Below are 26,672 nucleotides of genomic sequence, written 5' to 3'. Positions count from 1 at the left end.
GGCAGAGGCAGAGGCAGAGGCAGAGGCAGAGGCAGAGGCAGAGGCAGGCAGATTTCTGAGTTGGAGGCCAGCCTGGTCTACAGAGTGAGTTCCAGGACAGCCAGGGCTGCACAGAGAAAACCTGTCTCAAAAAAACCAAAAACAAAACAAACAAACAAACAAAAAAACCAAAAAAAAAAAAAAAGAACACTGACTATGCTTCCAGAGGTCCTGAGTTCAATTCCCAGCAACTACATGATGGCGGCTCACAACCACCTGTAATGGGATCCTATGCCCTCTTCTGGTGTGTCTGAAGAGAGACATAGTGTACTCATATACATAAAATAAATAAATAAATTTAAAAAAGAAAAAGATGGTACATTTACTTAATAAAATGACACCACTTTAAAAGAAAAGGTCTGTGATGGTCTGAATAAGAATGGCTCCCCCAAGTTCATATATTTCAGTATATATTCAGCAGAGACTGGAACGTGTTGACAGGATTACAAGAAATGAGGAGTTGTGGCTTGTTGAAACAGACACCAGAGGTGTCTGTAGATCAGGATGTAGCTCAGCTACTGCTCTAGGACCATGGGGGTCACCATGCTCTCCGCCATGATGATACAGACTAAACCTCGGAAGCTCTAAGTCAGTCCTTCATTTAATGCTTTTGGTCATGGTGTCTCTTTACAGCAATGTAACAGTAACTAAGACAAGGTCTAAGCCAGTATTTTTCAAGTGGAGCATAAAATCATCTGAGGAACTTGGTAAAGATTTATAACTCATCCTATCTCCATACACTGATTCATTAGACCTGGGGTAGGTAAAAGCTATAATTTTGGTAAATTCCCAAGTGACTATGATGAGGCCAAGAACAAGTCCAAAAAAGCTCTGGTCCTCAGTAGCCATCAGTTAAACTCATAGCTGACATGGTAAAAACAAAACAAACAAAAAACCTACAACAGGAAGTTGCTAAAACAACCAGTCTCAATTGTTGTCTAGAAATAGACAGGTACCAACCGCTAGTATTTTCTAGTGTAGGAGCTAAGCCCATTCAGAGACCACATGCTTTGTGTGGCAGGATCATTCAGAATTTAAAGAAAGTATCAACAGGAGGGTCCGTAAGAGAAACCAAAGGAAGCATGTTCCAACTCACTCCAAGGTCTTCATGAAAAGATAAAGACAAACTAAATGAAATGGAAGACAGACTATCTCCACAGGTTCTTTCAGGTTTCAGAGTAAGAAAACAAATAAAGCACGGGATGTGGTGGTGCATACCTTTAACTCCAGCAATTGGGAGAGGTAGAAGTAGATGGATTTCTGTGAGTTCAAAGCCAGCAGGGGCTACACAGTGAGACCATGTCTCAAAAAGAGAAAGAGAGGGAGGTGGGTTTGGGGGAGGGGAGGAGAAGAAAAGTAAAAAGGAGCTGGAGGCAAAGCTCAGTGGTATACTGCTTGCCAGACACACTCAACACCTGGGCCTGATCCCCAGTGCAACCAATACATCAAGAGTCGGGGTGGGGGTGGGGGTGGGGGTGGTTCTTAGACTTGCTATCTAAGGTTGAGGCCTAAATGCTATCATCACTTTCCAGTGTTCATCACTACTTTGCACACCTTCATATATACTTATAATCCTGAAGCCATCACTTATAAAACAAGGAGACATCGTTAATGAAAACCCTACATTCTTTTCTAAGCAAAGTTTGAGCTTTAAATCAGACACTAGAAACTGGAAATAGGGGGTCAAATAACAAGAGCTGCTAGTTTAAAATTCTGCTTCTTGGGGGCTGGGTGGCTAAGCCATTGTGAATAATGGCTGTTATACAGAGGACACACAGGCTTACCTACCAGCACCCATGTGGTACCTCACAACCTTCGGTAACTCCACAGGATCCACTCTTTTCCTTCTGGCCTCTATGAACACCTAGCACCCAAGTGGTGCAGACATAATACTCATATACAAAAAATAATTAATAAAAATAAGTAAAATTCTGCTTCTAGGAGTTGGGAGAATAGCCCGTGGCTAGACTATTTATGTAGCATGTGTGAAGAAAGATCTGGGGTCAATTCCCTTGGTACTACACACACAAAATCTGCCACTTCTTAAATTATCTTCTCACAGTATGGCTGAGACTAAAGTATACCAGAATTTTTGAAGGATGAAATCACTGGAGACCAAAAAAAGAAGGCAAAACCTGAGGACTATCAGCTCTTTGAAAAAAGAACCACTCTGGGTAAAATCTGTACTTCACCTTAAGTAAACAGATGCTGTATCTACTGTGTAAACCTAGCTGAATACAGATGTGGAAACAGTCACAGAATATGCTCTAGAGAAGCTAGTCAGCCGGCTCAGCCAAGCCAGCAACCTGAGCTCAACCCTCAGGCCCCACATGGTCGGAGACAACCCCTACGCTCACAAACCATCCTCTGCCGGGCGGTGGCGCACACCTTAAAAAATGCCTTTGATCCCAGCACTTGGGAGGCAGAGGCAGGCGGATTTCTGAGTTCAAGGCCAGCCTGGTCTACAGAGTGAGTTCCAGGACAGCCAGGGCGACACAGAGAAACCCTGTCTCAAAAAAAACAAAAGAAAAAAAGAAAAAAAAAGAAAAACCAAAAACCAACCAATCAAACAAACAAACAAAAAAACAAAAGAAGCAAAACAAATTATTCTTTGATCTCCGCAAAAACAAATGCATACACAACCTCATGTTCATGTGTGCACTTTGGAAGATGCTCTTGGGACAGCTGAAGGAATGAGAATAACTGGATGTTAGTGGACATTAAGTATCACTCGGCAGTAAGATAATAACACATGGTTTGTTGGAATTCCAGGGCTATTTTTAGCAAACATTGGAAAAACTAACAATTATGAAATCTGAGTAGGAGATACTAAGTAACCACTGCACTACCCTTTCAACTTATTTGAAAATTCTAAAAAAGTATGTGTGTTTATGTGGAGTACTTACGAGCATTCTTCAAAGACTTTGACCCTTTCACAGCCCTCTGGAGGTTCTCTTTTGAACATGTAACTGTTATTAGGTTTTGGTGAGGTTGCATATTTTGGCAAAGGAGAGTTGTTTCCATTCTCTGTAAGAAACGACATTGGATTACTAAAAACACTATTATTAAAATGCATCAAAACACCATAATGAATATTCTTGAACTTCTGCAAGGAAGTACTCAAAGGCAGGCAGAGTGTTTTCTTCAGCAACACTACCCTAATAGTTACCATATTGCTGGCTTAAAAAAAGAATCAATGTATGTAAATGTAAAAATAAAATATCAGTTTTGTTTCTTTTTGTTGTTGTTTTGTTTTTGTTTTTCAAGACAGGGTTTCTCTGTGTAGCCCTGGCTGTCCTGGAACTCACTCTGTAGACCAAGCTGGCCTGGAACTCAGAAATCCACCTGCCTCTGCCTCCCAAGTGCTGGGATTAAAGGCATGCGCCACCACCATCCGGCCAGTTTTGTTTCTTTTCTGCTTAGAAGTAACTACTTAGGCCTGAAGCACTGAGTCCTCAGACTGCACACACACCTACCTGGCTACCTTATATCTATGAACTCTGCAAATAAGCTCAGCCTGCATTTTCCCTAGCACATGTATCTGAAACAGTTCTTCACTGGCTGCTTGCTATTGACTCCTGGCCTGCCCTGCAATTCTACCAGTGTCATCTTGATGTTCTCTGCTTGGTCTCTGCCTTAGGTCAAAGCTGCTATACATATCATACACTTCCTTCCGCCCACAAGCTTTCATATCCAACAAGAAATAAACTCTACTATTTTCCCAAAACTCTCTCTAAATTTCTCTCAAAAGTTTCTGAAATCTTTCCAAGTGCACTCTACCAGAGGGACCATTTCATGACTCTGACAGTCATGTCCAGTGTTGATGTACTCAGTTCATACTACAGTAATTTAAACTTCTTAGCATGTTATGTAACTGTTCTAAAAATTTCAATCTGTCTCTAAACTATAAATTCCTTACTGAAAGTAGTGCTGTGACCCTGTTTTTTAATAAAAAAAAAACAACTCACTGAAGCCATCAGTCATTCCTTTCTAAAAATCAAAAGTACCAGGAAACAAAATTATGGAATTCATACAAAGAGGTAGAGCTGAAGGGATAAGAAAACAAAGGGGCAACTTTTGACAGGTATTTTCAATCCAACCTAGAATCTAACAATTTTTTTTTTAGATGTCTAATTACCAGCAGTCTACAAATGTAGTTTAAAACTCAAACTGTTTTTTGTTTTGTTTCTTGAGACAGGGCTTCATACAGCCCAGACTGGCCAAAGATGATCTTCAGTGATCCTTCTCCTCCATCAAGTGCTGGGATTATAGGTGTATACCATCACACCCTGCTTTAAAGCTCACCTTCTTAAACTATGACCCCCATATGGTATCCCATAATTGAATGTGGGGTTATAAAAAATTTGGCAAAAATAAAAGATTCCTTAGTGTAGAACAACCAGAAGACAAAGCAAACATCAAACACCCAAGGAAAGCCTGGAGCCCTGGCCATACAGCACATGTTCACTGCACGCTGGGCTCTGAGCAGAGCGCATGCTCTGCACCACAGACCATCACACCACATGAACACGGGTCTCCTGAAATCCTTAAGCTTGGACTCAAGATGGTAAATTATGAACTACATTGTTTTTACTGTGCACACAGCTTTCTAATCATATATATATATATATGAAAAACCATATTGGGGGCTTAGGGAGATGGCTCAGCAGTTAAGAGCACTCACTGGCTGCTCTTCTAGAGGACCGTGGTTCAATTCCCAGCACCCACATAGCAGCTCACCTCTGTTTGTAATTGCAGTTCCATAGCATACGACATATTCACACAGATATATATGTAGTCAAAATACCAAAGCATATGAAATTATATATTTTTAAAAAACGATTTAAATGTGAAAAAGAAAGGAGCCTTAAACATTTTCTTAAAATTCTTTGTGTGGTATTTAAGTGTTTGATTTTTAAAATTAATGTCTGTATTTTTGAACTTAGTTTCAGTTTAAAAATATCATGACTTTTGCTTGAGATTAGGACAGAACTTCAACAATGTCTGAAACAGCCCCACACAATCTTCCACTGTTGTGTATTATGCACTCATGCAAAGCAGCATTCTCAGCACTGACAATTATATACTCTGAATGTTAATCAACTCATAAAAACTTTGGAGATGCTCTATATTGTCCTCAGTAGAAACCTCAGCAAGACTGAATTCTCTAAGTACTGTGGGGTATGTATGTATATTGACAGAGGTGTGGCTTTTAAAATGGGTACTTTGGACCTAAACTCAGGTCCTCATGCTTGTACACTAGGAGCTTTACCCACTGAGTTATCTGCTTGGCCCCAAGATTTATTTTTATCTTAAACTGGATGTATGTGGTGCATGTGCTCACGCCCAAGCATATACAAATGGAGGCCAGAGGGTGTCAGATGTCTCCCACTACTGAGCACACCTTACTTTTTTTAAAAACTGTTCTGAGACAGGAACTAGCTCTGCAGCCATGGCTGGCCTTGGATTCATAGACCAGCCTGCATCTGTATCTCCAGTGCTGGGAATAAAGGCCAGTGCTTCCATCTTTGTAAGTAACTTTACTTATTATTGGAGTGCATGTGTGTGTGCCACAGCATGCACATGGGAATCAGAGGACATCTGTGTGGAGTTGGTTCTCTCTCAGTGTGACTAAGAGTTTGAGCTTCGGTTGTCAGGCTTTCGTGGCAAGTGCTTTTACTTGCTGAACTATCCTGTCTTATCTGAGACAGGATCTCTCACTGGATCTGAGGCTTGCCGTGTTGGCTTGACTGGCAGGCCAGTGAGTCCCTCCAATGCTGGGGCTACAGACATATTCTACTATGCCTGCTCTTTACATGGGTGGAGGACACAAACACAGCAATTTGTGATTTACCATCAGTTCATATTTGATTTGTACATCTCTTTTATATACCTATGTACTCAGAGTCTCAAAATTATCTCAGAGAAAGGGTCCTAAGCCCTAGTTCAAAGTTCTGCTATTGCCAGATTCAAATGCTGAGGTGCCTGGGAGAGGCAGCCAGTCAGAATGGCATGCAAGAGGTTCTCAATACACTTCTACTGAACTGAGTTGGACAACTTACAAACAACTGTTACATCACTGTTTTCAAGTACTATAAAAACTATGATTAGGCTAACAGAATGTAATGCTCTGATGTAGGCCAATAAAAATAATCATATTTATTTTCAAAGGTAAGATTTTGTACTTAATATTTGGAATATTGACTTTAGGCTAGTTCTTATTGTATCTCCAACCTTTAAAATTTTTTTTAACTTTATCATGTATATGTCTGTGCCCACTTGTTTGTATGTGTACTGACATGTATGCAGAACCTGTAGAAACCAGAAGAGCCCCCTACAATTAGAACTATACACGGATGCGAAGCACCTGATGTGGGTTGGTGCTGGGAACTAAATCATGGTCCTCTATAAGATTAACAAGTGCTCTTAACCAGTGGACTACCTTCCTGCCTCAGTACCCCCAATCTTGACTTTGCTTTGAGATAAATCAAGTTTATCCTTGTTAGAAGTATCCTAAACAGCATAGTTGAAGGCTTCACATTTAATTAAGAATTATTAAGGTAATAAAATCCCAATAGGGAAAATGATTAAAAACAAAGTGCTTTTCAGGAAAATATTCAGTTAGTCCAGTGCTTCTCAACCTGTGGGTGTGGACCTTTTTAGCAAACCTGTATCTCCAAAAATATTTACATTATGATTAGCACTCAGTTTTAAAGTAGATAATTTCATGGTTGGGCATCACCACAACATGAGGAACTATTTTTTTTTTGTTTTTGTTTTTTTCGAGACAGGGTTTCTCTGTGTAGTCTGGAACTCACTCTGTAGACCAGGCTGGCCTTCAACTCAGAAATCCGCCTGCCTCTGCCTCCCAAGTGCTGGGATTAAAGACATGCGCCACCACCACCCGGCCGAGGAACTATTTTATAGGGTTATAGCATTAGGAAGGTTAAGAACCACTGTGCTAGTCAGTGTACTAATAAGGTAGCTATATCCATCACAAATGCTGGAAAATTAAAGATACAAACAAAAGCCTATACATCCACTTAACTAAAGCACCATCAGAGCCCCTTGGCAAAGCTGCACTGTGCTCCAGTTGCTCTAACCTGGTGCTCTCCCTCATTCCTCCAACATGTGTGATCCCACAGAAAAGGAACAGGTCAAAAGATCAAACAGTAGGTATGGCATTAGCATCCAGGGACACAGCTCCAACCTACTGTACCTTTATCTCTGGGATCGGCAAGCAGGTCATCAGCTGAACAGGGACTCTCCTCGCTGCCTTCATTAGAGATGGTGAGGAAGGATGTTGGGGACACAGACTGAGAGCGGCTACTGTTGTTGCTTCCCTTGTCTGCACCCCCAGGGGTCTGCGTGTCAATGCTGCGTGTGCTGCTGCTTCTCTGTGCGAGGGGTGGAGGCGCACGATGACCGTCTGGAATATCTTGTGGCTGTTAACAAAATTTTAAAAATAAATGTTTATAACACTGATACTGAAATTTACTAGCAATATATCCAGTGCTCACATTCCTCTGTGGCCAGAAACTCACAAATCAAATTCTATGTGGTATGGTGCCACAAATCTGTACTCCTAGTACCTGGGAGGCCGAAACAGGAGGATTCTGATTTCTAGAGCAACGGGACTACATAGCAAAATCCCATTTCAAAAACAAACAAGTACCCACCCTTCTACTGTTACTGGGCCTTCCTGTTGCTCATTAGTGACATCCATACCTAACCTGCCTGACTCCTCAGTGAGCATCATCTTCTGGGAAGAATTTGTCTTCTCAGGGCATGGTACACAGGAGGTCAATGTTTGCTGAATAAATGTACTGCGCCTGCCAGGCAGTGGTGGCGCACACCTTAAAAAATGCCTTTGATCCCAGCACTTGGGAGGCAGAGGCAGGCGGATTTCTGAGTTCAAGGCCAGCCTGGTCTACAAAGTGAGTTCCAGGACAGCCAGGACTACACAGAGAAACCCTGTCTCAAAAAACCAAAACCAAAACCAAAAAAAAAGTACTGCACTGGCTATCATGTACTGTTATTTCTAAAAATATAAAAAAGTATTATCACGGTAAAGGAGAAATTTGATGGACCACAGGTCCCAGGAGAGGTGACCATAAAGGTGCTAACCAGTGAAACCAGGTGGCCCTCAATTCCTGTGCCTTCCTGCCCATTCCTCTTTTAAGTTGTTTTTTTCAAAGAACCCTTCCTGTGAGTGAAAGGTTAATCACAGCAGATTTTTTTGTTTGTTTGTTTTTTCGAGACAAGGGTTTCTCTGTGTAGTCCTGGCTGTCCTGGAACTCACTCTGTAGACCAGGCTGGTCTCGAACTCAGAAATCCGCCTGCCTCTGCCTCCCAAGTGCTGGGATTAAAAGGCATGCACCACCACGGCCTGACCACAGCAGATTTAATTAGAGGGTGAAATCAAGGAGACACTTATGAAAGCTTGTGTGGCTCACAAAGGAGACAAGCCAGCTCCCTCTACAACTCTGACTGACTTAGCTTTAACTACTCAGAGAAAACATACTCCATTCTATAGAATTGAGGACAGAGATGGGAGAGTTAATGTGTTTTCAAAGCTAAACCAAATTTTGTCTTTTTGTCTGTTAGTTTGAGAAAGGATTTCAGTTATATAAGCCAGCCTCACACTGGAGACCTGGAGAGACTTGGAGTAGAGGCAGCCACCACACCCAGCTGCCTTCACCTCCAGGGAGAAAATTCCACACACCTAGAGAAGATTTCTCCAAACTAATTCCCCTCAGCACTCAAGAACAAAGGCTGAGATAAAGGTACTCTGGGCTACAAAGCTCATTTATCATGAAGATGTGAGTCAACTCAAACCAGGCAGGCTCCTCCTTACAAACCATTTGCTCCTCTAACTGCCCCACCCTCCACAGAACTAACTCCAACTTGTTATAGGAGTTATAGCAAAATGAGGAGGATATTTATGTCCATCTGGTATTTGCTACAAATGAAAACCAGTTTCTGCTAGAGGACCTGAACTAAGGTTGGGCCCATTCATTCTGTAAAATGAAAAGAAATTAAAATTCTTCAATCACTTTCATGGTCAAAAGCTTTTATATAAAAGCTAAATCTTCATTCTCTCAGTAAGAAACATAAATACAGGCAAGAGAATGTGGACTGTTTCAGAGCTCACAAGACTGCTCTGAGGGTTGAGACTACTTACAATCAGCTGCTCTTCCTTCTCCCCCGTCTCTTTAATTATGATCTCAATCTCCTGGTTCAGCCCTTCCACGCTGTTCCGGAACCGGGAACCTGATGACTTGGTGATGGGTCCAGCAGGAATGAGTGTGCTCTTTGGAGCAGGAGCCTTAAGAGAAGGTGAAGATAAGTTTTCAAAATGGCATAACTAAAAACAAGTCCAAAGGACACTCGTGGACTTAAGAGCAACCAAATCTGCATCTTAGGTTATGTGAAATGTAATTTAAAGCTCAAAGTCTAGACAGTCAAGACCAACTGAGAAATGTACACAGACTAAGAGAACGGCAAATGTTCCAGAAATAGCAACATCAGATATGCTTTCACAGGGCCACTGAGGTGGCTGAGCGTGCAAAGGTGCCTGTCACCAAGCCTGACAATAGAGTTCAACAGACAGGATTCACATGGTAGAACCCACTGCATAACTGTAGATAACTTTCCTATAACATTCATTGTATGTATATCAATACATACATACTTAGTATGTTCACCTCTGAAAATAAAAATATAAAATGTGTTTTTCTTTTTGCAAATCCATCTGATCTTCTCTTACTGTCACAGTATTTTTTTTTTTTTTTTTTTTTTTTTGGTTTGGTTTTTCGAGACAGGGTTTCTCCGTGTAGCCCTGGCTGTCCTGGAACTCACTCTGTAGACCAGGCTAGCCTCGAACTCTCGAACTCAGAAATCTGCCTGCCTCTGCCTCCCAAGTGCTGGGATTAAAGGCGTGCGCCACCACTTCCCGGCCAGTATTACTTTTTTAAAGTGACAGATTAAATAATTATAGAATACTAACTGGCCTCCTAACAAGATGCTCAAAATAAAATACAAAACAGGGTTTGTGAGGGCATCTGCTAATAGCAATGGTCTGGGATCTGTGACTGACTCACTCTCATTCACCTGAGAGAGGTGGGGAAGAGATAAAAGCTCACGTGTCTCCAGGCATTTATCTCCAACTTCAGCCAATGGGTAAGTTTACCATCTGACTCAAACTTAGAATGAAGTTTTATTTCTTCTTTTACTTCTGCTCATCTTTAACATAAACAAACAAGGAAAACAAAAACCCAGCAAACACAGTACAAGCATCCTTGGGAAACAGGAAATCTGTGAGAAAGAAGTTAAAGGGAATGGACTTTGAAGCAGCTCCAGGCTGGTGTTAGTGCAGAGCTCTCACTTGTGAGGCAGAGCTCAGCATCTTACCTCCTGGGCAAATAGCTTCCTTCACAAGTAAGGAAGGGCTCAGCATCCTAATTCATGGTTTTGAAATGAGGTAAGCGCCCTGGCCGCAGTTCTGCCCAGAATGGACACATTGTGTCTTAACTAGTCTTTCCTAATTTTAGTCTCTCTGATCACACATCTTTTCACATACCCCCGAGCGAGCGTCTTTAAAAACTGTTTTGTTTCTGTTTTTTATGTGTATGGGTGTTGTGTCTGCATTTATGTGCACCACACACACAGAGCCCACACAGGCCAGAAGAGGGCACCAGGGACTGGAGTTAACAGACAGCTGAAAACTGCCATTTGGGTTCTGGGAGCTGAACTCAGTTCCTCTGGAAGATCAGCCAGTGTTGATCAACCATCTCTCTAGCCCCTTACTTATATAAATATATGTATAAATGGAGTCTCTCTCTTAAATTTTTAGTTATTTTTACATGTACAAATATGTATCATGTGCATGTAGAAGCCACCAGAGGCCTTTGGTAAGCCACCATGTGCACACTGGGAACCAAATGTAGGTCCTCTGCAAGAGCAGCAGGTGTTCTTAACCACTGAGCCATCTCTCCAACCCCCAAACATCTTATGGTTATGTTCAACAGGTAGGTTTTTGTTGCTTCTAGTACTGGGTTATGGGTTTTGTTTTGTTTTTTTGCGGGAGAGGGCACCCAACAACCAGACAGGGTTAACTCAAGTAGGAGTACAATTCATGATACTTCTGTCTTTAACATCTTGAGTGCTAAGATTAAAGGTCTCTGTCACCATACCTTCCATCTATAGATGGAAGACTTGTAGGTGCCATCCTCTCATTGACAAGAACAGCGCCTACCCTCCTCACTTTTCTCACCAATAGCAGTGTAACAAAGCTGGTAAGCAGCACATGCTACCATTCTATACACTCTTCTCTTCACTGCTTGCATTCTCTACTCTCCTACCTCAACCTCCCTCCCAGCCCTCACCTCCTTATACTTCAAAAAGATACTTAATATATTTATTTGTGCATGTCTGTTTATGTGTGTGTGTGTGTGTGCCGAACGTGTGCAGGTGCCTGCAGATGCTCTTGACCGCTGAGCCATGTCTCCAGCCTAGTCACTGAACTAGGTCCTATTTCTAACTGTAGTGAGGCAGAATGAAAGCTAGTCACTGGAACTGGCTACCTACTGTTTGTCTTAAGATTCCTAGGGACTGTCTTAAAATTCCTAGATTCCTAACTCCTAAAGAGTTTTTGTCTAGCTCTTCCTTCCCAACGGACATAAAATTCCAAAGTAAGACCAAGCAAAAGTTGTTTGTTGTTTTAAAGATTTAGTTTTATCATTTTTAAAATTATGTGTATGGTCCATCTATGTATGCCCACATGTGAGTGCAGACACCCAGAGTTCAGAAGTTGTCATACCCTTTGGAGCTGGAGTTACAGGTAGTTATAAGCCACCTGACATGGATGTTAAAGAAATGAACCTGAATCCTCTGGCAGGGCAGAAAGTACTCTTAACCACTGGGCCATCCTTCCAGCCGCAAATAAAGTTGTAAAAGCTATAGGTACTTTAGGGACAAGGCAGGGAAAGAACAATGCTAATGCTGCTTTGCTTCTGAGGAGTCATGGAAAGTAAAACAGAGATGGAGAGGAAACAACTGACATGACAGAGAGAAAAGAAGCACTGGCCTGCAGTAAAGCACACAGACATTCTGAGATACAGTCAGCTTTCCTGTGACTGGGTCATCTCATGTGTAATGAGGTGACAGAGTGACACAACAAAAAACTAAGAGCAATCTCAACTCTCAGGACACAGACTATAAACAACAATTCTAAACCACTTTTAGGTACTCACTTGCTTTACAGCTGCTAAATTACAGAAACAGGGAAAGAGGCTGTAAGGGGAGCTAATGTGCCACAGTATTTGTAAAATGCTGACCTTTGGTTTTAGAAGCATAAGACACATTATTAGTAAGCTTGTTTGGTAAAGTTCCCAGCTGCCATGGTAAGAAAGCACTCACAGGACCCTGGCAGTGGAGTGGCTAGCTCCCCAAATCTGGTTTGCTGAGATTTCCTATCAGCAAGGCAGGGAAAGAAAGACGTTAAAAAGATTTTCTTAGTATCTCCTTAGCAATAACTATCAAAAATTTAATGTCTCAAACAAAGGAAAAAAAGAAAAAGAGAGCAGAAAAGAGAGCGAGAGCAAGTCATTCTTGTAAGGTCTGTGCACCTCTCCTCTAAGTAAGGGGTTTTAACTAGCAGTTTAAGTTAACTAGCTGTCACCTCGAGGTTAGAAAAATGAACTCACCCAGTTACCTGGGAAGGACTTCTTATCTAATGAAACTATTGAAAATAACACGAGGAACTAAATCCTTTATTTCACTCCTTTTTTTTTTTTGGTTTTTCCAGACAGGGTTTCTCTGTGTAGTCCTGGCTGTCCTGGAACTCATTCTGTAGAACAGGCTGGCCTCGAACTCGGAAATCTGCCTGTCTCTGTCTCCCAAGTGCTGGGATTAAAAGGCATGCGCCACCACCGCCCGGCTCTTTATTTCACTCCTTATATAAACTACATTCTAAAAAACATCTGAAGACAATAAAAATAATCTTTTATTTCAAGGCCTTTTACTTTAAGGGATATTTTCCTTCCTTCCTTCCTTCCTTCCTTCCTTCCTTCCTTCCTTCCTTCCTTCCTGGCACCCCCTTCTCATTCCACCCTTTTTAGGGAATTAAATAATAAGAATTTGTTTTCCTGGAGCAAAAGTGGTTTCTGCAATAATGTGAATTCTAAATATAAATCAGTATACACAAATGTAAGTTGGATATCAGATTAGCTGAGAGTTCTTCAGACATCTAAGAAAGGCTAAAAAATTTCTCTCATCAGATCTGCTCTTTGGAAAAAAATAAAAAATAAATGCTTACTGTTTTCCAAATCTCTCTCCTCAAAGCAAACACTTCAACAGATTCTGGCCTACTTAAGGTGGGCCAGGCAGCACAACGTGCCACTGTCTATATACCTACGTGACATTTGGAAAGTGGTAGCTTGAATGAAAACAACCCCCCACCCTTTCCAGGCACATATATTTAAATGCTTGGTTCTCCTGTTTGTAAAGAATTAGAAGGTTTGGCCTCGTTGGAAGAAGTGTGTTGCTATGCTAGGCCCAGTGTCTTTCTGTCTGCCACCTGTAGATCAGGACGTCAAGCTCTCAGTGAGTGCTCCAGTGCCATTTCTGTATGTTTCCCACTATGATGATCACCAACTAACTCTGTAAAACTCTTAAGCAAGCCCCAGTTAAATGTTTTCTAAGAGTTGCCTTGGTCATGGTGTCTCTTCACAGCAACAGAACAGTTACTAAAACACTGTATAAAACTTAAGAATTAGCCAATGAAGAATATCAGAAAGCATGGCAAATAGTAACTTTGAACCTGTTTCTAGTTAGGATATGACTGTGGCAGACTTTAGCACATACCTTTCATCCCTCTGGCTGGAATACAGATACACTCTTAGTACACATCTTTAATCCCACCAATGAAGGTAAGGTTAGTTTGTAGAAGGAAGCATCCATGCACCCATGTTTGAAAGTGATGACTGAGTGGCAGAAAGTGATGAATCAGAGAAAGACTTGACAGAATAGGATATGACCAACTCTCATGAGAATAGAGAAGAAAGAGAAGCTACCTAAGAGAGAGACAAGACAGTACAGGAGGAAGAGAATACAGTACAGGAATACAGTAGAGTGGGGAGTACAGCACAGTAGAGCTGAGAGGGAGAGTAGTGCAGCACAAAGAGGGAGGCAGAGGCAGTTTTGCCAGAACAACTGTACAGAGAGAACAAGCTAGACACAGGTGAAGGCAGAATGAGCCAGAGAATGAGAAGAAGCCAGAAGATTGTGAGAGTTAGTTTGAGGCCAAGCAGAGCAATTCAGAAGCTGAGAGAAACCAGATTGAGATCGAATCAAGTTAGCTTGGAGTGGAGTTTTGAGTCAGAACAGCTGAGTTGTATCAGCCAGCCAGAGCTCAGAGAGAATTAGGAAGAGGTGAACTTACTCAGAAGTAAGTCTCAGAGGCTGAAAACATTCTAGGCTTAGATTAGATTGTACAGAAGCTGGAAGCTTCCAGAATTAGGCCTATGTAAGCAGTAAGCCTCTGAGAATAAAGCTACTTTTACAATATCTACATCAACACCTTACACAAATGTTTGCTTCACAGCCTGGGGATGAGAACAGGATAAGACGTATGAGTCTGGAAGCATGGTAAGGCTGTCTACCGGAAGTTTCATCAGTAGAGCTAAGAAAGTGAAAATTTCTGAAGGGTAAAAACCTACCTGGAATGGAGTGACACTAGGTATTTCAAACATAATCTAGGACAGGCACCATGCTCAGGAGCCCAACACAAAAAGGCCTCTGTGATTTTTTTGGCGGTAGGGGTTTGTTTGTTTTGAAAGAGAGAAAGAGACCATAAAATTGGGTGGGTTGGGAGGAGCTAGGGGAGAGGAAAGAATATGATAAAAACATATTGTGTGAAAAAGTTTAAGAAGAGCTGGTTGAGATATGTGTTTCAGATTGGTTCATTTTGATGTGATTGGAAAACTGGCTAATCTTGGAAGAGGCAGGTTCCTCAGCAAGGATCTAAGATGCCAAAGCATCAAATACAGAAAGGGAAAACAAATCTGCCTTGAGCTGAGAGTAGTGGCTAAGACCACTAATCCTACCACTTGAGAGGCCACGCAGGGAGGAATGTGCCTATATTTGAGACTACTCTAGGCTGCACAGTAATTTCTAGGCCAGCCTGTACTACAGAATGAAACATTATATCAAAAACAAAAACAAAGGGGAAATAAAAACTTACTTTGATAGACAATAGGAAGTTGAAAAAGTCTGTTCAGAAAAAAATACAACCAAAGGCAGGTGAAAACTGCTCCTTGCAACAGCCACAACAGAAAGTACATAGCGAAGGTTCATTTCCAGATCTCCACGCCTTGAGGCTCCACCTTGAGGCTTCTTGGTCGGTCATCATGATTGTCTTTCAATGAGTGATAAGCTATGCTCGTTCTCATCAGGCTCACCTCTTCAGTACACCTACATTACAGCTATCCTCTGTCACAGATATCACAGTAGTATATAGAGTCTTCATTTCTTTTTTTTTTTAAATGATTTATTTATTTTATGTATGTGAGTATAATTATAGCTGTCTTCAGACACACCAGAAGAGGGCATCAGATCCCATTACAGATGGTTGTGAGCCACCCTGTGGTTGCTGGGGAATTGAACTCAGGACCTCTAGAAGAGCAGTCAGTGCTCTTAACCGCTGAGCCATCTCTCCAGCCCCAGATTCTAAATTTCTAACCCTAAAAAATTACACAGCAGCCCTGCCAGACTGGCACATAGACTCCAGGGCAGCCAGCAATCCTCATTCCTCAGAAGAAAATGTTTGGTTTATTTCTTATTTCACTGTTTCCCATCCTCAAACTACAGTGTCATTAGCCCAAAGAAATAAGGAAATCTTTGGGAAGAACTTTTTTGCTTAAGGCTGTAATGGCAGCTAGAGAACAACTATGTGGTTTTTAACTCTTGCCTCGAAAATCAGTTCTTGTGGCTGTGAAAGCTGGCATTCTGTTCGCCAAAATTTATTCTAGTACTCAAACAATTATGAAATATGCCACTGTATTTTCCAACCAGACTCTGAGTATTATTTTAAAGTACCTGAAGACTTTTTCATTTTTGAAAACCAAGGACATAAAAATTTCTCATCTAAGAAACTTATCAAGATTCATTCTCCCCAACCAACAGTGTTCCTTGAATTCCCAGCCAACAGGACCACAAAAAATGAGCTTGTGAGACTTATTTTTCTAATTGTGATTAAAATCATTCAGAACTTAATAAAAAAAAATCTGTTAATTAGAGGCTATCATAATTGTCCTTTAATTGCAAAGAGATAATAAAAACAACTTCAAATGTTAATTTATATACTTTTCCGTGTGTGTGTGTGTGTGTGTGTGTGTGTGTGAGATTCTACCCTGGAAGCCCCAGCTTAATCCAGCATCACACTGAGGCCTGTTTCTTCTAATCGATTTCAGTTGTAGCCTTTGTATTTTGCATTTTGACTTGCTTCCCACCTCCCCAACTAAATTTTTTTTTTGACAATTTCATACATTTATATAATCTTAGTAGTTTCACCACCTCCACTGAAACCCCATTTTCTCCTCTCTCATCTACTCCTTTCCCTGCCGAAACCCTTATACCCAACAAGCCCCACCTCTACACCACGCCTTCTTTTGTATGTGACCTAGAGTGATTTGTTTCTTGCCTAAGCATAAGTGACAGGTTACACACTAAAGCAAAAGCAACTTATCAGGTGGCTGCATCACTCAAGAAAATGCAACATTCTTCCAACAACCATCACCTGCCAATAGTCCCTTCAGAGAAGTGTGGGGGCTTCATAGGCTCCTCCACCATTGCATAATGAAATGTTGATGGGCCCAGCTCCATGTAGGCTTTATGCAGATAACCAGTGCAGTGAGTTCAGAAGTCCAAGATTTATGTCATGTCCAGAGGGTATCTTTTAAGTAGACATTACCCTGATTCTTATAATCTCTCCAATCCCTCTTCTAAAACGTTCTTTGACCCTTAAAGACTCAGCTATCTTGTTGAAGGCTGAGGGCTCTGTTAATCTTGGTGCACTGGCAGTTCTGGTCTGCATTAGCAGCTGCATACTGCAGTCAGAGAGGCTCCTCTGATGAAGAGGAGGTACAGCACAAATCTAAAATGTCGACCTGATATTAGGGCCCTGTTTCCACTTAACTTTTGTATGTACTTTCAGATAGATACATTTTTAGAATTGTACTTCAAAGGCTAAAATGGCCCTAGCCTTTATTCACCCCTCCATCATTACTGTGTATTGGCGGCCATCAACTAGCCAAGTGTGAAAACTCAGAGTCTCACATCAGAATGTCTAGGTGAGAGCCCAAGCCTGTCTAATATGACCTTTAAGATAAAACCTCTCAGGGTCTCAATTTCCTATTAAATGGGAGTTAATAGTATTAAATCACAATATGAAGATTAATTGCCAATAATGACACAAGTCCTGAGGAGAATGCTTGTCATTTAGTAACCAATTCAACAACATTTCAAACACTATCACCTCCTAAGTGTCAGTAACTTATACTAAGCAGTTCAAAAGATTCCAACTATTACTACCTTCTCACTAGTTTTAAGTTTCTACAGTATTCCAGGTCAACTCTGATTCCTTACTCACAATTCTAACTCTTTAAATGACTCCTGGCTTGTATTATTTGTCCTCTGCTAAATTCATCAAATATTCTAGGCCTACAGTGACCACTATAAAATGCATTTCAGATCATGAGTCTCATTTCCAACATTAAAAAAAAAGTTCTTTTTTATAACTAAGAAGTCACAGTGTGTTACTAACTAGTTTGTGAAGACTTCAAAGTCTGTCTGCTATTTTTCTCCTAATCTTTTACTACTGCCCTACTCGGGCCATGACTTCATCTTTTAGGTGGGCTAACTCCAACTATATTTCAGGGATCAACCAGATAACATTTTCTCAGAAGCCTTTCTGGATGGCTCATCCTCAGTTCAAAGAGAAATACCCCTGCACCGTGAACATACTCATTGTACATTATTACAATTAGCTAGTTACTTACATCCCTCAAAGATAAGATGGGATGAGGACATGAGATTATCTCTGGACTACCACTTTTCCCACAGTACCATCGGATGGTAAGCGTTTAATAAACTATTCGGATGTTTGCCCTTGATAATGTGCTTTTTTTCCACTACAGAGAGAACCTACCTAAGCAACATCATATCAATAACTTAATATGCTCTTAGAGTCTCAAACATTAATATGACTGATAGAACAGTCAAGATGCATATGTCTGATTTGGGGTTAGCTAATTAATAAACAGACAAATGAAGCATGTATTTTATTTGTCAAATATAAAGATTCAAAATAGATAAATTTTCTTTTTTTTGGGGGGTGGGTGGGTGGAGGGAGGTGGTATGGGAGTAGGAGTTAAGTCTCCAAATTAGAAATCTTCTTGCCTCTGCCTCCTGAGTGCAGGAGTAAAAGCTAGCACAGCTAAACTCCTCCTCTTCCTTCTTTTTTTTTTTTTTAATATGTAAGTATACTATAGCTATCTTCAGACACCCATATGAGGGCATCATATCTCATTACAGGTGGTTGTGAGCCACCATGTGGTTGCTGGGATTTGAACTCATGACCTCCGGAAGAACAGTAAGTGCGCGCAACCGCTGAGCCATCTCACCAGCCCCTTCTTCCTCTTCTTAATATTACATGTGTGTGTGCATGTGTGTGTGTGTGCATACATATGTGTGAAAATCAGAGAATGACTTATGAGAATTGATTCTGAAATTGAACTCAGGTTATCAGGCTTGAGAGAGAGAGCATGCTACACTCCTAGCCAACTCACAAGACTAAGCTTAGTAATTTTTTAGGTGGGTAGTGGTGGCGCACACCTATAGTCCCAGAACTTGGGAGGCAGAGGCAGGTAGATTCTGTGTTGAAAAACAAATTGTTGATTGTATTTATCTTTTCTTTGTCTCCAGAGTCCTAAGATTAAAAGAGTGCAATCACAATGCCTGGCCCACTTAGGTTTGAGAAAGCTCTTGCTACAAACAACTCTCCTGTCTCAGCCTTCCAAATACTGAGATTACAGCCTTCTGTCACTATATCTAACTAAAAATTCTCACATTAATAAACTGGTATTCAAAAATCACTTCTAAACCTTTTCAACTCCTACAGTGTACCATGTAACTTCATAAAATTTAATCTTAACTCTGAAGTGACCTGGAGTAAACACAGAGAGTGGGTGTCTGTGAGTTCATCCTGCTCCACATAATGAATTCCAAGATAGCCAAGGCTGTGTAAAGAGACCCTATCTGGAAAAAAAGTCCCACAATAAATAAATGAAAACACTTTTAAACTGTTACTGGGTACATCTCCTAGGTGAAATACTATTTTATAAATTTGGGGAAGGGAGGAAGGCTGTGATTTAGTACTTAAACCACTGTTTCACACACGGTTTTGGACATTCTATCCTAAATGATTACAAACAACCTAGAAGAGAAGCAATCGCTTTCCTTACCTGGCTCTGGTTAATAGCTGCATGGTTGCCATGGAATGGAGACTGCCTTTCTTTATCTCGATGGTGACGGCTGCTGTGTTTGCTTCTCTGCAGTTGCTGGCGTAATTTTGCAATCTGAAAGGAAGAATGGACAGAAACAAGTGTTTTTCACACTAAACAAAAACATATTCTTGCTTAATAAGAACCAATAAATTCACCCATAATACTTTAAAATTTTAAACCATACTATAAAATCTAATTGATCAGCATTTTTATACACATACACACAAATACACACACACACACACACACACACACACACACACATATAGATTTAAAGGAAAACACAAGTACATTTAACGTTGTTAGTCTTGAGAGTTCTCAAGTATTAAACAGTTTTCAACATTTAAATTATGCTCTTAGAAATAACGTATTCTTTTGTTGTCTTTACAAATGTAAAAAAATTAAAATGATATTTACAAATCAAGCCAAGTGTGTACATTTGAATGAGAAATACCTTGCATAGACTCATTGCACAGGCTCATGTATTTGAGCACTTGGTCCTAAGTTGGTGGTGCTGTTTTGGGGCAGTTATGGAAGCTCTTAGAGGTAAGCCTTCCTGGAGGAGGTGCATCACTGGGGACAGGTGTTGAGCTTTTATAGGCTCACTCCAGTTTGCTCTCTGTTTTGATGAAACGTGATCAGTTTGCTCCTGCCTCAATATTCATCCTCTCCCTCCCCTCCTTCTCTCTCTCACTTTAAGCAAATAAAACCTTTTCTCATCAAGCTGCTTTTGGTTAAAAGTGTTTTATCACAGCAACAGGAAGAAAACTACAAGAACGCCACGCCATAAAATACATTTAAAATAAAATCTTTAAGTATCAAATACAATTTGCTGTTTTCTGAGCCAGGATCTCATTAGCCAAGTATATTAGCTACTTTTGTATTACTGTGATAAAATATCATGAGTCAAAATACTACAAAAGGAGGAAGTCTGGGCTTGCAGTTATAGAGGGGTAGCGTCATGATGCCATTAGCAAATAGGTGTTCCCACTCGCCTGCTCTCAAGGACCTAGCAGCAGCAGATGTCACCACTTGCCACCTCCAGATACACCAGGTGTGTGCTGTGCATAAAAGGGCCCCAGCCACCCCAGATATGTCAATGTCCCAACCCCTCATCACCTCACTTGTCTGCCTCTATCTCTCCGTCATGTCCCCACTCTGAGACAGCCTTTAGTTCTCCCCTCCCCCAATAAATCTCTTACACTAGATGTTTTTCTCAGGGGCACAGCTCGGCACAGGTCTGCCAAGGGTACCTACCTCTCGCCACAATTTTATCCTATCAGATGGTGGAGTAAAACATAGTGGCTAGAACAAGAAGCTGAGAACTTACATCTTTTATTACAAGCATGAAGCAGAAAGCAAACAGGGAATGGCATACGACTGTGAAACCTCAAAGCCCAGTGATATAGTTTCTTCAGCAAGGCCACACCTTTTAAACCTATCCCTCAGCAGTGTTACCAACTGGGGACAAAGTATTCAAATGCATGAGATTATGGGAGACATTCATTCAAACCACCACATCAAGGTAAGCCTCAACTCTTCATCACCCTGCTTCCCATTCCCAAGTGCTGGGATCAAAGGCATGTGGCAACATGCTTAGCTACAAACCCTTTTTGTTTTTTTTGGTTTTTTGAGACAGGGTTTCTCTGTGTAGCCCAGGCTGTCCTGGATCTCACTCTGTAGAACAGGCTGGTCTCGAATTCAGAAATCAGCCTGCCTCTGCCTCCCAAGTGCTGGGATTAAAGGTGTGCACCACCACTGGCCGGCTACAAATGCAATTTTAATGGCTATCTCATTATTATCCTTTGACTGATTTTTTTCTCTTTTACTTCTATTATGGGTAAATTAAAATGACATTAGTTACACACAGAAAACAATAATAACACAATGCTATCTGTAATCAAGTTACTAAATTTCAAAAACATTATCATACGCAGAAAAATGCTAGTTTCTTAATCACACTAATTTTATAAGTCTAATGTCTTTATATCTTTCTAGATGCATACAAACTCCCTACTTAAAACAAGCCTTGCATCATCAGGTTAATACATGCACATTTTCTGTTCAAATCTTATTTTTAGGTTTTTTTTTTTTGGGGGGGGGGCATGGCTCAGGAGGCCCAAAACTCAGCAGTGGAATTCTCCTGCCTCAATACCCCAACTACTGAGATTATAAGTATACACTTCAAACATCTGGGGTGGGGGGGCACAAATCAACATAGTAACCTTTTCTGTTGCTATTTCTCAAGTAAAGGGAGTAAAGTACAGTAAGCTGTTAATGGTAAAGTGCTTGCTACACAAGCACTAACCAGTTGAGTTCAGATCTGCAGTACCCATGTTCATCTACAACCCCTGTGCTGGGACTCCATCTTATGGATGCAAGCTATTTTGTTATAAGGACAGAACAAGTTTATTTCTGCTTGCTGCAAAATTCAAGTTGACATGCTCTCTACCCTATAGGATTAACTCATACTTTGAATGCACCCTGATAAGATGTTCTGCCAAATAATTTTAAAATGTTCAGCTAAGTTCCTACATAACCAAGATTCCTCTGAAAATCTCACAACTCCGGGAAAGCCCTCTAGCCTTACAGATCTTTGAGCTATATAAGCCCCACTTTTTACTATGTTCAATGCTTTATTTTCAAAAATATTTCAAGCCCCACTTCAGAGAGATAATCCCACCAGACAGAAAATAAAACTTGCTTAATTTGACCAAATAATTTGGGTGATGGTCTTTACTGTCACTCAGTGGGGTAGAAGAAAGACAGACAGATCCCTAAGACTCACTGGTCAGTTAGCACAACTAAAACAGTGATAAGCTCAATCAAAGATCTCTTATTTGAAAAATGTGAAAGTAGCCAACACCTGACTTTACCCTCTGGTTTTCACACATTCATGAAGGCATGTATCCTCACACAGATATGCATGCACACATACATACATACGAATCCTGTACCAGGAAATGACATTTGCAGGCCACTTTAAGGAACTATCAAATTGGAAAAGCCAAACTTCTGTTTCCATAGAACATTTTGCTGACCTCTTTAAGCTGTTCTGTACTGCCCCAGGATGATGAGCGCTTATGAGACCCTTTCTTCTTTTCATATTCTTCAGCCCATGCACTCTCGGTCTATTGTAGGGGGGGAAAAAGTTATTTTAACAAAAAGTATTTAGCAACAGCACACCAGACTTTTTCTATTAAATAATATATACTACAAAAAATTAGAGCTAGTAGAACTATTTTAAATTTTTAAAGATTTTATTATTTCATGTGTTATGAGTATTTTCCCTGCATGGCTGTATATGCATCTTGTGTGTCTACGGATTGCTGTGAGCCACCATGTGGGTGCTGGGAAATAAACCCCAGTCCTCTGTGAGAACAGTGCTCTCAAACACTGAGCCATTTCTCTAGCATATTTTAACCATCATAAACTTCTCATAAGTATCTTAACATCAGTTTATTATAATCAGTTTTAACCTTTCTTTCATTTCTTTTACTAATAAGGTTATTCATAAATTCTGAACTGGCCCAGAGGTGGGACATGTGGAGAGGGGGGTGGGCAAACACGGAGTGCAGCATTCAGTAATAACTATCTATCTGCTTCCTAGTGTACTGGCTCTCCCAACAGAAAAGCTTGACTGCTATTTGCAGTTCCAGTTTCCAAACAAGAAGTGGCAAATTTTCAGCTTTTTGTGAATTTTTTAACTAGACAACAACAATGACAAGTCAAGACCAGACATTCAAGTCAAATCCAGAGACTGGCAGAGAAGCTTAAATGTGGTTTGGTGGTGAGGGTAATCAGTGCTGGTCCTGGGACTCTAAACCGCAAACTAAACAGAATTAGTAACATAGGCACTGCTGCAACAAGCAATTGAAGATGGCTCAAAATATGGATTAAAGAGTCAGCTTTTTCTCTGTTCTTCCCTAGAAGATGGCTGTAGTTAAATTCAGTCACCATAACGGTGAAAAAAAAAAAAAAAAAAAACCTTCATGTTGGATATTTGCAATTTACCATTATAGGAAATTTTAAATAAAATCTAAAAGAAAGTTTAGGACATCAAATAACAAGAATAAAATTATTTTAAGCCAGGTGTGATGGTGTATGACTTTAGTCAGATACCCCAGGAGGCAGGCACAGGCAGGATCTCTGAGTTCAAGGCCAGCCTGGTCTACAGAAAGAATTCCAGGACAGCCAGGGCTACACAGACTTTTTGTCTTAGAAAACAAACAAAAAAAGAATAACGTATTTTGGAGATGGGGCACACAATGTGGCATCTTGGGAACTGGTTTCCAACTGTCTGGCTATGAAGAAAAGCTCTACTCTAAAGTTATATACAAATTAATAAAGAAACAACAAATGATAAAAATATAGCAAAATTGGTACATGAATTCTTCCATTGACTAGCACTGGGTAGCATGCAGGCATTTTCGAAGTGGCAAAGATTTTGGGACTTGAGCACTGAAGAGTGCATTCCAATTTACAAGTATCTAGAATATACTGATGAATACTCAGGAGAATCGTTTCATTATAAAAAGGCTCAAAATGTCTTAAAGTTGCTAAACTTTAAACAAAAACTTCTACAGATAACAATATAGGGAAATGTAGATCTCTCTTCTATCTGCACTGTGATGTGAAGTGAGGGAACTTCTCCTTAATGCAACTTGGGATCTTGCAGCTACTATAGATCACATGAACAAGTGTAATTCTGGTATAATGGTTTATATGACAGATAAAGGGAGAGGGGAGGCATTTTCAACACATATTCCAAGTGATGGAGGTCATGGAATGTCAACAGACAGAATGGTGCTGGCATGTACCTTCTGGGATAGTGAAGGGAATACAGACTCAGATTTGGAGCCACTGTTCTGGGAGACATCTTAGATAACATTCAATCAAGGACGCTATAGAACATGGCTTCCATTAAGATAAAAACAAAAACAAAAAACTAAAATTGGAGAACCACAGGAGACTGCTGACAAGGTTGGGCTCACAACTCCCATCACCCAGAGGTCTCCAGAGGTTTACTCTTATTTTGACTATCAGTTCAACAACATTTCCATAGTCATGGGGACACCGGAATCTTCCTATAACATACCCAGACCTGTCTCCATAGTTTGCAAAAGGACTTTTGGCTGTGGTTATTGCAATGGGCTTCAGCACTGCCTATTTACAAAAGCCGTGGTCTGTTTCGATGCACCAGCGTCTTCTCAGGCTCAATGAGGTACTTTGAATCTTAGGCACATTGCTAGTCACCTTTTAGTCACCTTGCCGCTGTACAAGGTGGCCCTCCTGAAGCGGCTGGGGCCAGGCTTTATGTTTTCAAACCTGTTTGTCTATTCTGTCCTAACCAATACAATGGAATTTCTTGGAGTAAGTCCTCTATATAGGATGTAGTTTACAATTACAGTTTTTTTAAATGTAAAAATGTAACTGCCAACAGTATTAGAAGTCTTTACGCCTTTCATTCTCCATTACCAAGAGTGGACTACTGTGTTGCTGACCCAGTGCTCTGCAAATGCTCCTCAAAGTCTCCTCAAGCACTTACTACTCATGTATAACCCTGAGAAAACAGCAACAACAGGCCAGACACAGCTTTACCTTACTGGGATTCACTGTCTAGTAAGTATGAAAAACAATGGATAAATGTCTGTATAAATGTTTAATTAATTACAATGTGATAATACTATAAAAAGAAACTTCAAACTAGCATGCAATCATGAACTGTACAATATTGGACTTCAATTTTTTTTTTTTTTTTTTCTTGACAGGGTTTCTCTGAGTAGCCCTGGTTTTCCTGGAACTTGCTCTAAAGACCAGACTGGTCTCAGAGCTCTGCCTGCCTCTGCCTCCCAAATGCTGAGATTAAAGGCATGTGCCACCATCTCCTAGCTGGACTTCCAACTCTTTTTTTTTTTTTAAAGGTTTATTTTATTTTATGTATGCGAGTACACTGTCACTATCCTCAGGTACATCAGATCCCATTACAGATGGTTGTGAGCCACCATGTGGTTGCTGGGAATTGAACTCGGGACCTCTGGAAGAGCAGTTGGTGTTCTTAATGGCTGAGCCATCTCTCCAGCCTCCAGACTTCAACTCTTTAACTATAAATTTATAAATTATATGTTGACTTTCTAACATCCTTTTAATTAGTCAGTTAGATATATGTAAAAGTACGAAATTTCACTTTCAGACTACCATTTGTTGAGATGTTTACATTTATGGACCCTACAGTAAATGGGCTTAGCAGTGTATGACGGTGCACTGCTGACCACCTGTGTTTAATCCCTAGAGTTCATGTAAAGTTGGAAATCGAGAACTGATTTCACAAAGTCGTCCTTTGATTTCTATATGCACTCTAGCACTATACAGTATAAGCATGCAGGTGTGAGCACAAACACACACACACACAAAATCAACAATGTAATATAGTTCTCCCAATATATGAAGGTTTGGGGGCACAAAAATAAACGGTATACAGAATAATCTACTATTACAATTTTTTGAGTTCAAATTCCAGACATGAAAATATTATGAGACTGTAACCTAACTTCTAAGAAATAGATAGGGGAAGTATGTTCACAATTATATATGTCTATGAGAGTTATTTTTGAGAACTTTTAGAAAGGCATGCTCCCTGGTCAAACAAATCCAGATGAATATCTGAAAGGTAGGCCTGGAAACCTGTACTTCTGAAAAGCTTCTGAGAAAATTCTGGTGTGCACTCAATGCTTCAGAGAGGAACAAATAAGAGAAACCTACCTGTGTGGCTTTGTCCCTCATGCAGGGTGCCGCTTGCCCACGACTGTCTCGGGGCCAGTGTCCAGCAAGGTATGGAGCTGCGAGAGTATCCAGGGAGAAAGTGCGTCGGATAATGCTGGAGGGGCTTGAGGAAGGTGGGCGTGTTTTGTCACCTAGGTATAAAGCAAAAGTGTTAATTAAAAAAAAAAGTTTAAAGCTTTATAGTTAAATATGCAAAGTAAACAAATAAGAACAAGCCAATATGCAAAGCCCAGGCCCAACACAAAACACTGACCATAAAAACAGAAGGAACAAGGTACTGATAAC

General features: G+C 40.5%; 1 protein-coding gene across 1 annotated transcript in view; it reads right to left on the bottom strand.

Moving 5' to 3' along the window:
- The window catches only part of Fam117b (family with sequence similarity 117 member B), a 76,203-nt gene that overhangs the window by 4,382 nt on the left and 45,149 nt on the right, over nt 1-26,672 (bottom strand). The window contains exons 3-8 of the mRNA XM_028765805.1: nt 26,367-26,518; nt 22,646-22,735; nt 19,563-19,676; nt 9,224-9,367; nt 7,259-7,484; nt 2,946-3,066 (exon numbers count right to left, since the gene is read on the bottom strand). Of these exons, the coding sequence (XP_028621638.1) occupies nt 2,946-3,066; nt 7,259-7,484; nt 9,224-9,367; nt 19,563-19,676; nt 22,646-22,735; nt 26,367-26,518 (847 nt within the window). The remainder of the gene's footprint in view (nt 1-2,945; nt 3,067-7,258; nt 7,485-9,223; nt 9,368-19,562; nt 19,677-22,645; nt 22,736-26,366; nt 26,519-26,672) is intronic.

Source organism: Grammomys surdaster, unplaced genomic scaffold (genome assembly GCF_004785775.1).
Source record: "Grammomys surdaster isolate TR1022 unplaced genomic scaffold, NIH_TR_1.0 165, whole genome shotgun sequence".
Lineage (NCBI taxonomy): Eukaryota > Metazoa > Chordata > Mammalia > Rodentia > Muridae > Grammomys > Grammomys surdaster.
Note: the sequence above shows the minus strand (reverse complement) of the source record. Positions and strands in the feature narration are given on the sequence as shown.